This window comes from Apteryx rowi, unplaced genomic scaffold (assembly GCF_003343035.1).
Source record: "Apteryx rowi isolate R43461 unplaced genomic scaffold, aptRow1 scaffold_487, whole genome shotgun sequence".
Classification (NCBI taxonomy): domain Eukaryota; kingdom Metazoa; phylum Chordata; class Aves; order Apterygiformes; family Apterygidae; genus Apteryx; species Apteryx rowi.
The window spans coordinates 467807-481028 of record NW_020450746.1 but is presented as its reverse complement, the minus strand read 5'-3'; the positions used below and the strand labels follow the sequence as shown (position 1 = coordinate 481028).

Here is a 13222-nt window from a genome sequence, read left to right as displayed (position 1 = left end):
TTTGTGTAAGATTCTCACATTTACAACAGCTGCCAGTTACATGAAACAACATTTCATTCAGACAAGTACTGCAGGGCACTTGGTGAATTCTAATGAATACCAAGAAGAAATGCATATAAACATGCCTGTCTTAAAATAAAAGGTATAGCACTGTAGATAATCACCACATGGATTTTTACCTCCAAGAAAGGGGCATATGTTAAGGTAGCCTAAATTCTAACCAAATTCTTGTGCATAGAGTTTTCTGTCGACTTGCTCAAGTCCTTCACATATCCATACCTGCTACAAACACCAGACTCAAAGCATCGGATAGAATTTACACCAACTGAACACTAACTTTAGTGCCTAAAATGGCCTAAAGAGGCAGAAAATCAGAACTAGACCACCAATAACAGAATCTTTAGTCAAAATTATCATGAGAAAGCACAAGGAGACAGTTCACTACATTACAGTCTCTATGACAACCTCTATTTGCAGCTACTCTATCAGGAGCTGTTAAACTGACTGATAAACATCTAGCCTTGCCTAAATGTAGCCCTGCTCAAAAAGTTGAGCAAAAAATGTTTTAGACTTTCAGCCTATAGGTATTATAGCTACACACTCAAAACAGATGTCTTAGCAATAAAAATGCAAAAGTCAGCCTCTGCAAAGCCAATAATTTAAGATGATCACGTAGCTTCCTGAAAGAGTTTTCTTTTCTTTTTTTTTTTTTTTTTGCTATGATATGGTATACTTTTTGGAAAACGGTAAGGAAAATGGTCTAAAATATCTTCTGCATCTAACAACTCTGCTTAACTTGTAAAGTAAGTGAGTATCTTTTGTCTAATGTGTTCAAGTACTTTAGTACTTTATATCTGTACTTGCTATCTGCATTTTTACAAATGGCAAAATTGAGGGAAAGAGGGAAGGTGACTGTAATATGTCTTATCCACAGACTGCAGGAGAATACATATTGAAATGCATATGCCAGCACTCCCAGCGACTTCTACTCCCAGCAGTTTGCTCTCAGTATTTGATCTTACAGATTCCTAGCAGATTTCCAGACAAAAAGATGGGGCGGGAAGAAGGGGAATGCAAAACATCTTAAACACCTACTTCTAAGATTAATAAAGAATCTTGCATCAAACAGTATTATTAAAATGGTCTGATCTCCCTTCTGATAAGCCTATGAACAGCAGCACTTGCAAGTTATTCCTTATAAACACATCATACAAAAGACTTATGTTAGYTTAATAGTAGTAGAAAGAAATGTTCTCCTTGATGCTCTTTAGCATTATATGCAGCAGCAGATGGAAAGACCAAAGGTAGTCTTAATTTTCAAGCATGCTACACACAGATCTTTCAAACCACTAGTTAAAACATGTATAAACCCTTCCTCAACACCCACTTGTCACTTTTGATAGGCTAGAGAGCGAAAAAGGGAAAATCAGTACAGAGGGGTCATCAATCTCATAACAGGTGAAAATTACCTTGTGTGTGAGACAGCATCACTAAGGCTATAAGCACTGTTCTCTCTTGTTAGAGGATTGGAGGCTGGTTGACTCTTGCTGTGAATATCCAGACTCAGTGAAGACTCAGCCTTTCGATCTATGTGGCTCTCTTTCTCTAATGTTCTGTCTGCAATGGAGACCACTTCACTGGAGCTGTGCCACAGTGGTGCCACTTTCTCCTTCGTTAGTCCTGTCCGGGGAGATGTTGCTGTTCCCAGAGAGGCAGTGCTGCCATGGCTAGGTCCATAGGAAGTGGTATCTATGCCACTGTCTGCAGAAGTCCCTTGAAGGTAGTTGTAGCTGTTCAGCTCTGATTCAGTGCGCTCTCCACTGTCATACCATTTCTCATCACTGTGAGCACTGGAGGCATTGCTGGAAAGCGTATTGCTGCTGGAATGGCTGGAGTAGTGGCTGTCAGACTACAGAAGAAACAATCCAAAAACACACCTGTAGGTTTATTTCAGAATTATGGCAACGCAGGTGAGAAGAAGAGGAGAAAAGGGTGACAAAAGTCACCACTGCACAATAGGATCGCTACTTTGAGGTATAGGATAGATACTTTGAGGAGACTACCTTAAACTCCAAAAATTTCATCCCAATTCACTGCACTGTTCTGGGTCTACATAAAAAGCTTTCATAAGGATTTGGAAGCCATGTCTTAACTATTCAGAGAAAGCCAGAGTTATTTACATTTTGTCCCCAAATATTTTACATAGTTTGCTTTCAAGTACAGTTCTGCTCAGCACAGCTCAAGGAAATCAGCTGTTTCTATTTCAACACGAGTTGTGCAGGCTTCAACTTGGTTTATAACTAGTATACTTGATATATTCCAATTTTTAAGAGACCAATGTTTAGAACATGAAACTCAGCTAATTCACAAAAAGTGTACATTATTTTAAGAATCCAATCACCTCTCAAAAGTTTAAAGCAGGATAAAACATCCACTGCTCTTCTTACCCTTTTGTATTATGTGTGTTTCCTCCTCAATAGAAGTGTCCTTTGCAAATGACCACTGAAATATCATTTAACTGTCTGAAATCATCTTCCAAGAAGACAGAATTGCAAGAAAAGAAGCTTTAATGCAATGCTCTGAAATTGTCCCTTCAGGGTATCCCAGTGTCYGGCTGACCTATGCATTCTGTCATTGGTGAGAGCCAGCCGCTATGAAGAAACTGAAAAAATTGAAAGTCTTCAATTCTAAAGTGGGCATTTGTGGAATAACTCATTATAGAGAGAAATTCTTGCCGTTCACTCATCATTATTTAGTGATCTACCTTTGAAGTATTTTTATCTCTCTGAATTTCTTAACTTTAGTTCCCATCTGAACAATTTATTGATGTTCTGATCATCTATATAATCTATAATGTCTGCACATGGAGGTTTAGCAAACACAACTCAGACAGGGGCAGAGATCCAGGCCAAATATCAAAGATGAGGTATTCTGTCTGATAGGTTCTGTTTTCATTGGAAAAGTGGGAAAGTAGAGAGYGGATATAGCCAGAGTAAGAAACCTTGTCATCCTCGGTTTCTCAATATACTAGAGCAAGAATTGACAGAAAAACAGGAGGAATATTAAGAAAGAAGATCTGGACTCCTAGATACCTCCAGTCAAAGAGCTACTGTTCTTCACTAGGGACTGTATCACTCTCCCTATCCATCTGTCTACATAATGAACATTAACAATGACTAAGTGAGAAGAATGCAAGCATGAGTATTTCCAGTGCTACTTTCTGAATGCAAGTTAATGACATATATTACACTGCTATATGTTCAAATATATCATATGCAAAACAGGTCAAGCCAAATAAAAATAGTTTGTGCTCCCAAGAGTATGAACATAGCTTTTTATTATTWTTTTTTTTAATAAAAAAGGTGTGTTGTCATGAACTAACAACCTAAAAGCAAGAGGGCCAATTGTTTTGAAAAAAGAAAGCTGGTAAGCAGGAGCAAAGAACAAATAGCAACCAATGAAAGACTATTTCTTGCACCTAAATAAATGCAATTGATACTTTCAGCATAATCACGCAACACAATTCTATTTTAGCTAATTGTATAATTTAATAAAGAAACAAATGATTTGGTATAGTGGACAACAGTCTGAGTTTTTCTTTTTTTTTTTYAATTCTAGTGACTTAAATGGTTTTCAAGACGTTTCTAACTTAATGAACATTACTGCATGAATCAGSAACTGGCAGTCACCAAAAAGGTGTGCATATCTAACTCTGTGGAAACAGATAGACAGTTTTCCATGTAGAAATTAAATGTACAAATAAAGCAAGAATGACTCTCTTCAGCAGGATTCCTGTGGACCTTTCAGAAAAACTCTTCCAAAAGGGTGCAAGATAGGTTATACTTAAAGGAAATGAGAGTTACACTAGATGAGCAAAGTTGAGAAAATACAAAAATGAAAGTAAAAGCAAGATGACCACTATCCTATTTCAACGCAGCAACTTTCTGAGTCTTGCCATATATAGTATATTTGTAAACTTCAAGTTTCACACATGAGATCTAGGAATAGCTATGGATTTGCAAAGGAAATTTACTGTAGGTGTAACCAAAACTCCTACAAACCCTCTACTTATGACAAGATCTGTTGATGAAAGATTGCTGTTCAACTGGCAACAAAAATTTGTTAACTAAAAATACTTTAAAAGGCTGTGGTTAGCTTCTGTAAGATGCAGAAAGTAACAGATCTGCTCTGCTGCTTCCTCCGTATTCTAAATAGGGAAGGTTTGAGTTTTCTGGGTTTGTTTGGTTTTGTTGTTGTTGTTGTTGTAACTGACACTCCAAATATAACTTTGAACAACACTTTCTGTATCAAGAGCTGACAGGCTTATTTTGCAGGAGCAGGAGTAAAACATTAAATAATTTCTTTTTTTTGAAAAGTAACTTACATGACCCTGCTTATTTGGAGACAAATGAACCACAGGATCCTGTCTCATCAGTCTTCCACTGGGACTTTCTCTGAAGGCTGGCAGTACTTTTGATACTGCTGGGAGATGACACGTTGGTTCTGCAATATAGCATACAATGATGTACTGAAGCGTGTATGCAGTGTAACAAACTAAGAAAATGTGTAAACTAACTTTACACTAAAATTTGTCCCCACTACTACTATAAGCCAAAAACTTTGGCTACCTAACAAGAAATTCATTCCAAATGAAAAATGTTTATCACGACAACACACAGGTGAGTAAGCAAGGGCTCATTCCTGCCTGGCATAAATCAGTAAGACTTCATGAAAAATCAGCAGGCACCACCCTGGCTTTTATCAGAACCACCTGAAAAGCATCATGCCCCAATTGTCTAAAAGGGCTGGATCACAACATTAAAACATAGGAATAATCATTTTCACAGTGTACAGACATTGTATCTCTACATGCACAGTGTCTGAGGACAAGTGATTTAAAAAATTCTTAAGATCCAGCTTTCCTTAAGTAGTATTCTACACAAGGCAGGACATTAACATCAAAAGTCTACAGTGATCACTTAAATGCATACATTTTTCTCCAATACAAGTACCACACATTTCTTGAGGTAAGCTAAGGTAAGCTAAGTATATACTTTTTAATTGAAGAAATATCTGTAGAAGACACAATATTCCCTTATAAATTGACAGCTGTGAATGTGGAAACTGTATAGATCTACAAAAGAAAGGAGTACTTATTAAACTAAACCAGGTACTGGTGGACTGAGTTCAAACCAGTCAGTCATCTTACGTGGGCACCCCTAAGAGGGCTCTATGCCAATTATGCTCATTTTTTCCCAGGACATAACTATGGGGGTTTAGAGGATGTTCAGGCCCAGCCTCTCAAGTAGTTATTTGACTTCTCAGAGCCAAAAGTCAGTATTTAAAAAGAATCTTTCTTAGTTGTATTTCTTTACATGGATCTTCTCTCCTAAGCTTATGGAATATTCTGCATTTATAAAATGCAGATTTTAAATAGTATATGCGCTTATGAACATCGAATACTTAACAATACCCATGGTAGCCAGCCATTCTGTAAAAACTTTCCCCAACACAGCTATGGTTTGTTAATCTTGATCTGCAGCATAACTTGCTTCTTAACCAAACTCACTTGATTCCCCTTGGCAAGTGATAACAAGCAGTGTTGGTGCACAAACAACACAAGTCTTCTGTAGCTAAGGCTGGGCCAGGAAGGAGTGTGTGTGCATGAACTGACTGCACCTCATGCCCTACTTACTTATTTACCTTGAGACAGAATATCTCAAGTGGAAATGTACTTATCTGGCAGTGAACCAAACTTTTACCTAGTTTCACCAGACTGGCAATAAAGTCTCCAGTCAGAGATGTGGCTTTCAATTGGGACTTTCTGAATGCAGGACAATACACAAGAGATAAAATACAGGATTATATGTCAGTATGCATTTCTCCACCTTTGACAAATGTTGGAGCCATCTTTTCTGCCACACAATTTTTCCTGCTCTTTTTAGGCTTATTTATTTATTTTGCTAATACAGTGAAATCTGACATTCCAGAACAGAATTTGCTGGCAGGTCTGTTCAGTGCCAGCACCAAAACACAACTGTTGGTCTGCAAAAGTAATGCTGAGCAAAAGATCAGTTTTACATGTGTCGTTACCATCACAACAGTATCAAAACATATGCGATTAAAAATCATTCTGTCAAAATGAGAACTGCAGATCAGTATAATCACAGCTTTTTATGTGAGAAGTAGTGCAGGGGGAGTTGTGAGGGAGGGACTGACAGATAGCTTCGATAAGCAGGCACAGCTCAGTGAGCTTCTGACAGTCCTGGAGCAAAGTATATCTCCAGAATCTGAACATCCCATTTTCTCTTACCGACCTCTTGCTGAACTCACTGAATGCTATTCTGCATTCAGTACTAGTCCATTTACATAGAAAAAGCAAAGAGCTGTGATGCAGTAAAACCATCATGTATACAGGCAAGGATGGAAAAAGCACAGTACTGTTTAACTTACAGTAATAAAGTTTGGGGGAAAAAAATCTAGCAATCTTGACCATGCTCATCATGTTGGATCAGCACTGTTTGTGGATAGGACAAAATTTCTGTTGGTGTCTATTGAGTGATATACGCTTAAGTCAGGCATGGTTGTAGGGAAAAGGTCTATGTGCAGAAACTCCAGATGAAGGCTTAACAATGCAAATCCTCAGTACCCAGCTGTTTTATGTAGTGAATACATTCTCTCAGCTGACAACTTAATTGCCAAGTGCAATGAAAATGTATACACTGGTGGAAAGCGATTCTACCAAGCTATAGATTTATTTCACTATTTAAACTTTAATTGCATTTTTTCCATTTTGTACATGGTATTTTTACAGCTTCAACAATCAAACAATCAATTTGCATTTATATAGCATCTTTTGAAAGGGAGCATTGCAGGCACTTCAGACAAACTAAGGAAAAAATTAAACTAAGCCAAGCCACTGGGGAGTGCAGRTGAGGTCAAACAAGTCCTCAATAGCAAGACAAATTAATAAGTGTGTCTAACCAACCGCTTCTAAAAAGGACATAGTGTGCCAGAGTAAGAGCATTAAGGTAGATTTAGTCCCACAATCATGTCAGTTCTTCCATAGGTGATATTCACAGGTCTCAAGGACACAGAAGCTAGTATTTACTCAGAATCTAATTATTCATCCCGATGAACAAGGTTAACTTTCAAAGACATTGAAAACAGTGCTTAAGAGCATTCTCCCTCTCCATAGAAAAATGTATTGCCAAAGTCACCTTGCGGTTAGCACCACTTGCTCATTGTAAAAAAATTAATTACCTACCCATCTGGTCAGCGATACTATCCTCACTTCTTTGCCAGCTGGGTGTGGATTTGCCGCTACCACCTATATCTGTTTGCGTGCTCTGCCTGTCAATGGAAGCGGGGGATCTACGGCTCATTCCAAACCTGTTGTAACACCCCAAGAACAAAGCAGATAATGGTTTTAAATATGCAAAAATCTCACATAAGGGGAAAAGAGCACTTTTAAGAAAGCTGCCTGTGTCAAATAATATGGCACAGTAACGCATAGCACAACTGCTTGAGGGATTTATAATGCTTTTCCTTTCAATATTTGTGACAGTTCTCAGGACCAATTTTGTAACTTTAATGCAGAAGATGCACAGCACAATTACAATTACTTTGTTCAGGAACATCTGGTTACAGTACACAACTCAGAAAGCAGACCGAACCATCCAGATATAAAGTTTTTAGTTTTCATTTACATAGATGTTTAAATAGAAAGGTGATCAGAGAGTTAAATGGTTACAGAAAATTGACCCAAAAGAACAAAACTTAAAAGTTTGGATAAAAGCCACAGAGGGGAATGAGGCATATTTACAGGGAGAGGATTTCAAGGATGGATCTTTTTTACTATCCCAATCTAGTCAAAGCGAGCATCAGGTTGGCGAGGACGATCCATGGCTCCCAATCACTTTCCTGGGGTTCTAAACAAAAGACTGCTCCTATCAGATCCTATCTAGGTGACGCAGACACACAGGTAAACACCACAAAAATGCATTTGGGGAAATATTACATTGCCAGATACTATAATTAAGACTTTATAAAGTTGACTGTATTGGCTAAGGATTCCCAAAATCTGGGAGGTATAAATTCTGTAAATTTTGAAGGTATGGGATCAGAAAATAATTTGAGTAGAATTGACTAATGCAAACTAAATACAGTCATAGGAAAGCAGTGAGACATGTACACTTGTTGCTGTAGAAAAAAAAGCACACAGAGCAAAAGAAAACGAGGCTGGATGGACTGTGGTTGTAAATCTTATTCTGTCCTCAGATGTATTTTGGAAAGCTCAATAAAGGTAAAGTAAACTCAAGGAGAACAATATAATTACAAAGGAGAGGCACAATGTCGCTGTGCCACTCTGAAGTCTACCTGAATTATATGCCTAAATTTGTAAGAATTACATCTATAATTCTGTATTGCATATGAATGCCTCATAAGTCTGTAAGAATTTTAGCTGGGTCCAGAATTAAGACACTAAACATTAAGAATCCTTAAAGGACAATGCATTTCTGACTATATTTATCCGATATGTCCTGAGGAAAGAAAAAAAACAACCCCCCCCCCCCACATGCACAGAGCAATCCCCAAAAGAATTCCAACAAGCTAATATGTTCTGTATATCTCAAGGAGTTTCTCTAGCTCTAAGTACCTAACATAATAATTGCGGGGTGGGAGGGGTGGGGGAATAAAACCCAAACCATGCTTTCTGCTCACTCTAACTACAGGCCTCCCTCCTGTGCTCTAATGTGAAACGGACACCTGCCAAACCATCAGAACTAGCTCAATATGGTCACCCCATTTGAAAGTTCACATGCTTATTAACTGAAATGAAACCACCAAAGATCCAGAAGAACAAAATTACTCTCCCAGCTTTAAAGACAAGCAGCTGGAATATGTGTGTACAGGCAGCACAGATCCAAAATAACAAAATTTTGAACTCTGGCCTTCTAAATTTCACACAAATATGACCCTACTTTCCCTTTGCACATTGCTCCCTGGTATCAATCCAATACCAATTCAATAGGAGCATAAAAAAGAATAAGCATATAAAATTTTAAAAGCTGACTGATTCCTTAAACACTGATTTGAGGCAGTTTTCAAGCTTTAACCACTTGTAAAGTATATTGGAAAGAGTATCTTTCCATGATAAAATAATTAGAAGTTGGTATTTCAAAGAAAAAAGGCAAAAATCAAGGAAACCTTGGTGTGATTAAATTGTGCTGCATGAATATTTTACTTTCTATGCATTATCTTTTTACCTAAATCCATAATGTTCATATTTATGAAAAAAACAATTTTTCATATGAGGCTCATTTTATAGTGTGGAGGGATTTTTGTTTGGTAGCTGTTTTTTCAAGGCTGTGTGTTGTGAATGTTGTTTCATTCTAATTACTGCTCTACTAATTGAGAAACATGAAATTTCTTTGGTTTTTCTTTTTTACATTAAGTAGGCTATTTAAAAGTGTGAATAATCAGTAGGTGTGGTGCTATATTCTATGCTGCTTAAATATAGAGGCCTTTGGGGAGTGTGGGGAGGAACCCAGCAAATTCGAAGAGGAGATCAGTCTAACTTAAAAAAAAATTAATGATGTTTTAGGTATATGACCATAGGAAGAAACTATTTCAATGTTTTCTAATTTCACTTCTACTTTCTATTAACACTTATTACATATACATACCTTTAGGTAAACACAGGATGAGTATACGAAATACACATATATACATCAAGACCAATGTGGATACTCTTGAAGTCAGTGAAGTTTTTGCCTATGCCCAGCTCAGGATATGGACCAATAATCTAGAAGAAGCAGCAGTAACTGCTCTTATTGATGTCTGATAAAGGTCGGACTCACAGCCATGCTTCCAGTCATTTAAGTTTCACAAACCTTCCAGATCTGTCACATCATGCAACAAGAAAGAAATGTACACACAAATTATGCAGTTGAGTTTCCTGCATTTGGGAAATCTCAGGGATCGGCATACCCAGAGCACACTGGAGCCTCACCCCAGGAAGATTACCTTCAGGACCATGGTGCCCCCTTGGCCAGGTACCGACTCCAGCCACATCCTTCACTGCAGCTAGGGCTGCATCTCAGCAATTGAATGCTACAATCTTTCCCCTATTTTAACAATATGCACGGGTTAATCATTGACCAGCTCTATCTGGTACATCAGACACCACAAGAGGTGCTACACAGAGCTGCCCTGAACTTGGTCTCTCAGATGAATCCCAAGATGCACATGCCAACTGTAATGATTTTCTTAGTCATGTGACACTTCTGTGCATACTAAGGCAAGGGAAAGTTTCTTTCATAATTACATTTTTCATGCTTTCCCTCTAGCTTGGTAGAAAATGTTTGGAAAGTTTTAATAAAATATGATTCATGTGTATGAGAACAGTATGGGAGGCAAAGCATTCTTCCTATTTGAATAGAATGTTACAGCTGTATAACTGGAATTTAATAGGTGTTTTTTAAAAAAATCAGTGAGGATCAAACAAGATCAGGTATTAATTTTTTCATTATTCCACTAAAACAGCCTTTTACTGGACTGAATTACTAATCTTCAAAAACAGAAACTGTGTATGAAAGTTTTCTAGGACATTCTTTGCTGAACTTGCAAAATGCTCAGTGAAAAATGCTATATTGAACATATGTGCATAATTAACTTTAAAGATGGAAAAGGGCCGGGGAAGGGTGCTGGCATGCTCTGGGGCCAATTCAAAACGAAAACCCCAACGTGCATGAAAACCCCTTCCTAGCCAAGCAGTTATTGTTGTGAAGGTCTAAGGACATATGGTGGCAATATCTTTTTTAAACCAAATGACATAGTTGGAGAAGAGCAGACAAGATTTGTGGGAACACAAGCTGCTCTTCAGAATTCAAAACAACACATAAATGCTCCTGGCATGAATGAGCCTGAGAAGTGTGCAGTCTATAATGAGGTTAAGTGCTTTTTCCCAGATGCAGAGCTCTGGACACTCTTCCGTTTAGTTTCCTTACAGCACAGTTTAACAGGTTTAGAGCAAATCTCTTAGCATCAGTAGGACTTAAGCAGAAGCTTAACAATGGCCTGAACAGGGACAGTCTCATGAATCAAGGCCTTCATGAAGGTGTGCAGCAGGGAAGACAGTCTCTTCAGCAAACCTTAAACTCAGTGAAGGAGGACACAGGGAGGACAAATCTTCAGTGCCCTGGAGCAAGGAAAAACTCTCAGCAAAGCATTGTCTGGACTTGACACAGGGCAGTGTCCCTTTGCTGGAAACTAAACAGGCGAAAACAGTGTTTTGTACTAAGTAGTTCCTGACAACGATATTTACACTTGCTAATGATTTTTTTTAATAAAGAAAAGATGTTTCAACTTTATAGAATACTGAAAATGGAGTGGATTACACACAATGACCTGCAAAGTACTCAAGAAGGCTTCAAAGGGAAGCTTTGCAATGTGAACTATCAGCAGCTTTCCTCCCTTTCCTTTCTCTGTAGGGAGTATTTTGGACTGTGGTAGATGGCTCTCTTGCTGCCAATTATTTTTCTTTTCCTACTTAAAGATGTTTGATTTATTGCTGCTTTCAGTGTTCTCTGAAAATGATACAGATTTAATTTCCTTCCCTGTAAGTTGCCCCTTACGTTGAACAGCGGATCATTTCAGAGAGTTTACAGATTTCTGGAAAGTTGGAATACAGAGCTTAAATTAGGGTGACGTGTGATAGAGATGCTAGCTGAGTAATCTGTGGATTACTTAACACAATTGTGCCTACACATTTCAAGTCTTAGATGCACTCACCACTTTTTTACTTCAACTACCAGCACAGACTGCAAAGCCCCAAACCTATTACTGATTTTATTTTAGAATCCAAACCTGTGAAATGAAGCAATTTGCAACGTGAAACTGATACCTTTAATGAAGGTTTTCAAATACATCAAGATCCCTTTGCATAGTAACCTGAGCTCTGTCATAGACTAGGATCAGAGAGAGAGGTTAGGGTGCAAAGGGAGAAGGTGAAAGCAAGGGATTTTTCAGTCTGATTTTTTCAAGAAGCATGACAGTGAGATTTGAAAACAAACATTTTTTAATGCACATAAAGAACAGCTGGCAAGAGGCTGTGAGCACTCTTTGTAGTTTAACATACATTACAACAAATAGAACAGAGAACATACACACTGCCTAAAAAGAATATGAAAAAAATCTAGTGCCTACCCTTCTGGCATAGATTTTTGTCTGTATGTGCCCCCACCAGAGCCAGTCTCACTTGAGGATGATAAGTTGCTTGGAGAATTACGGCACTGTTGCGACCTCGCTAAGGCAATGGATGAAACTGTGACGTAGACATCAGAACCAGGAGACAACCTGTTTAGAGCAAAAAAAGCAGTCAAAGTCAGGGAGTTTGAACAGCAATATAGTGCAAAGCACGATGGACTATGTAAGGCACATCACCACATCAGCAGTCAACATGGCATCATGAAGACAGCAGAAAGTCAGTTGAAAGATCAGACATTTTCCCCCCTATTAATCTATTCCCCATGAAAACTGTCGAAAATCAGCTATACAAAGGTGGGGGGTAGGGGAGTAAATGGAGAGGGGCAAGTGGGGAGGGGGGATGGGAACAGCACACAGTAGGAGAACATACCATTTTCTAAGGTCTTCATTTGTTCTTATAGATCGATTGTGAGGAATACTGAATTATGACATTCTTTACCTACATACCAGAGTGATCTATTTCTACTTCTCAAAACAAATTCTTCCCTGGGTTTTAAATGAACTGCAGTGACCGGTCTATGCAAACTCTTCCAAGAGCATCAAGCTTACTCTATGCCAGGAAATTTGTCTTCATTAAAGCACAAGAACTAAAAATTTAATGCTATTTATAAATATCTTAAAAAAACCCACAACATTTCTAATTGTATAAAATTATTTCAGCAGATCAGAACTCTGCTTGAAAATACAGACCTGAGTCATATGGAGTCTTCTCCTGTCAAAATAACTGTACAGCAGATAAATGGGATAAAATTCCAACACAAACATCTGGGCAGAATGTTGGGAAGCAGCATGCTTATATTGTATATCCTGTTGAAGGGTTTTTTTAGATCATTTTCTGCTTTGTGCATTTTGTTTCCCAAACACCAACTGAATTCAATACTGCTAGCTTTTCGTTCTACTCAGCAATGACTGGAGCCATTGGAGAACTTCTGCAGTGATTTAAATGGACTTT

General features: G+C 38.1%; 1 protein-coding gene and 1 non-coding gene across 6 annotated transcripts in view; both read right to left on the bottom strand.

The window, feature by feature from the left end:
• SIPA1L1 (signal induced proliferation associated 1 like 1) overlaps window positions 1-13222 on the bottom strand; it is a 205133-nt gene that overhangs the window by 18866 nt on the left and 173045 nt on the right. For all 5 annotated transcript variants that reach the window (XM_026078742.1, XM_026078746.1, XM_026078743.1 and 2 more), the window contains 4 exons: window positions 12211-12360; window positions 7268-7392; window positions 4385-4503; window positions 1470-1909 (listed from right to left, as the gene is read on the bottom strand). In XM_026078742.1, coding sequence (XP_025934527.1) covers window positions 1470-1909; window positions 4385-4503; window positions 7268-7392; window positions 12211-12360 — 834 coding nt within the window. The remainder of the gene's footprint in view (window positions 1-1469; window positions 1910-4384; window positions 4504-7267; window positions 7393-12210; window positions 12361-13222) is intronic.
• On the bottom strand, window positions 9907-10066 carry LOC112972359. The gene has a single exon (XR_003255653.1). It is a non-coding gene; the product is annotated as a U1 spliceosomal RNA (small nuclear RNA).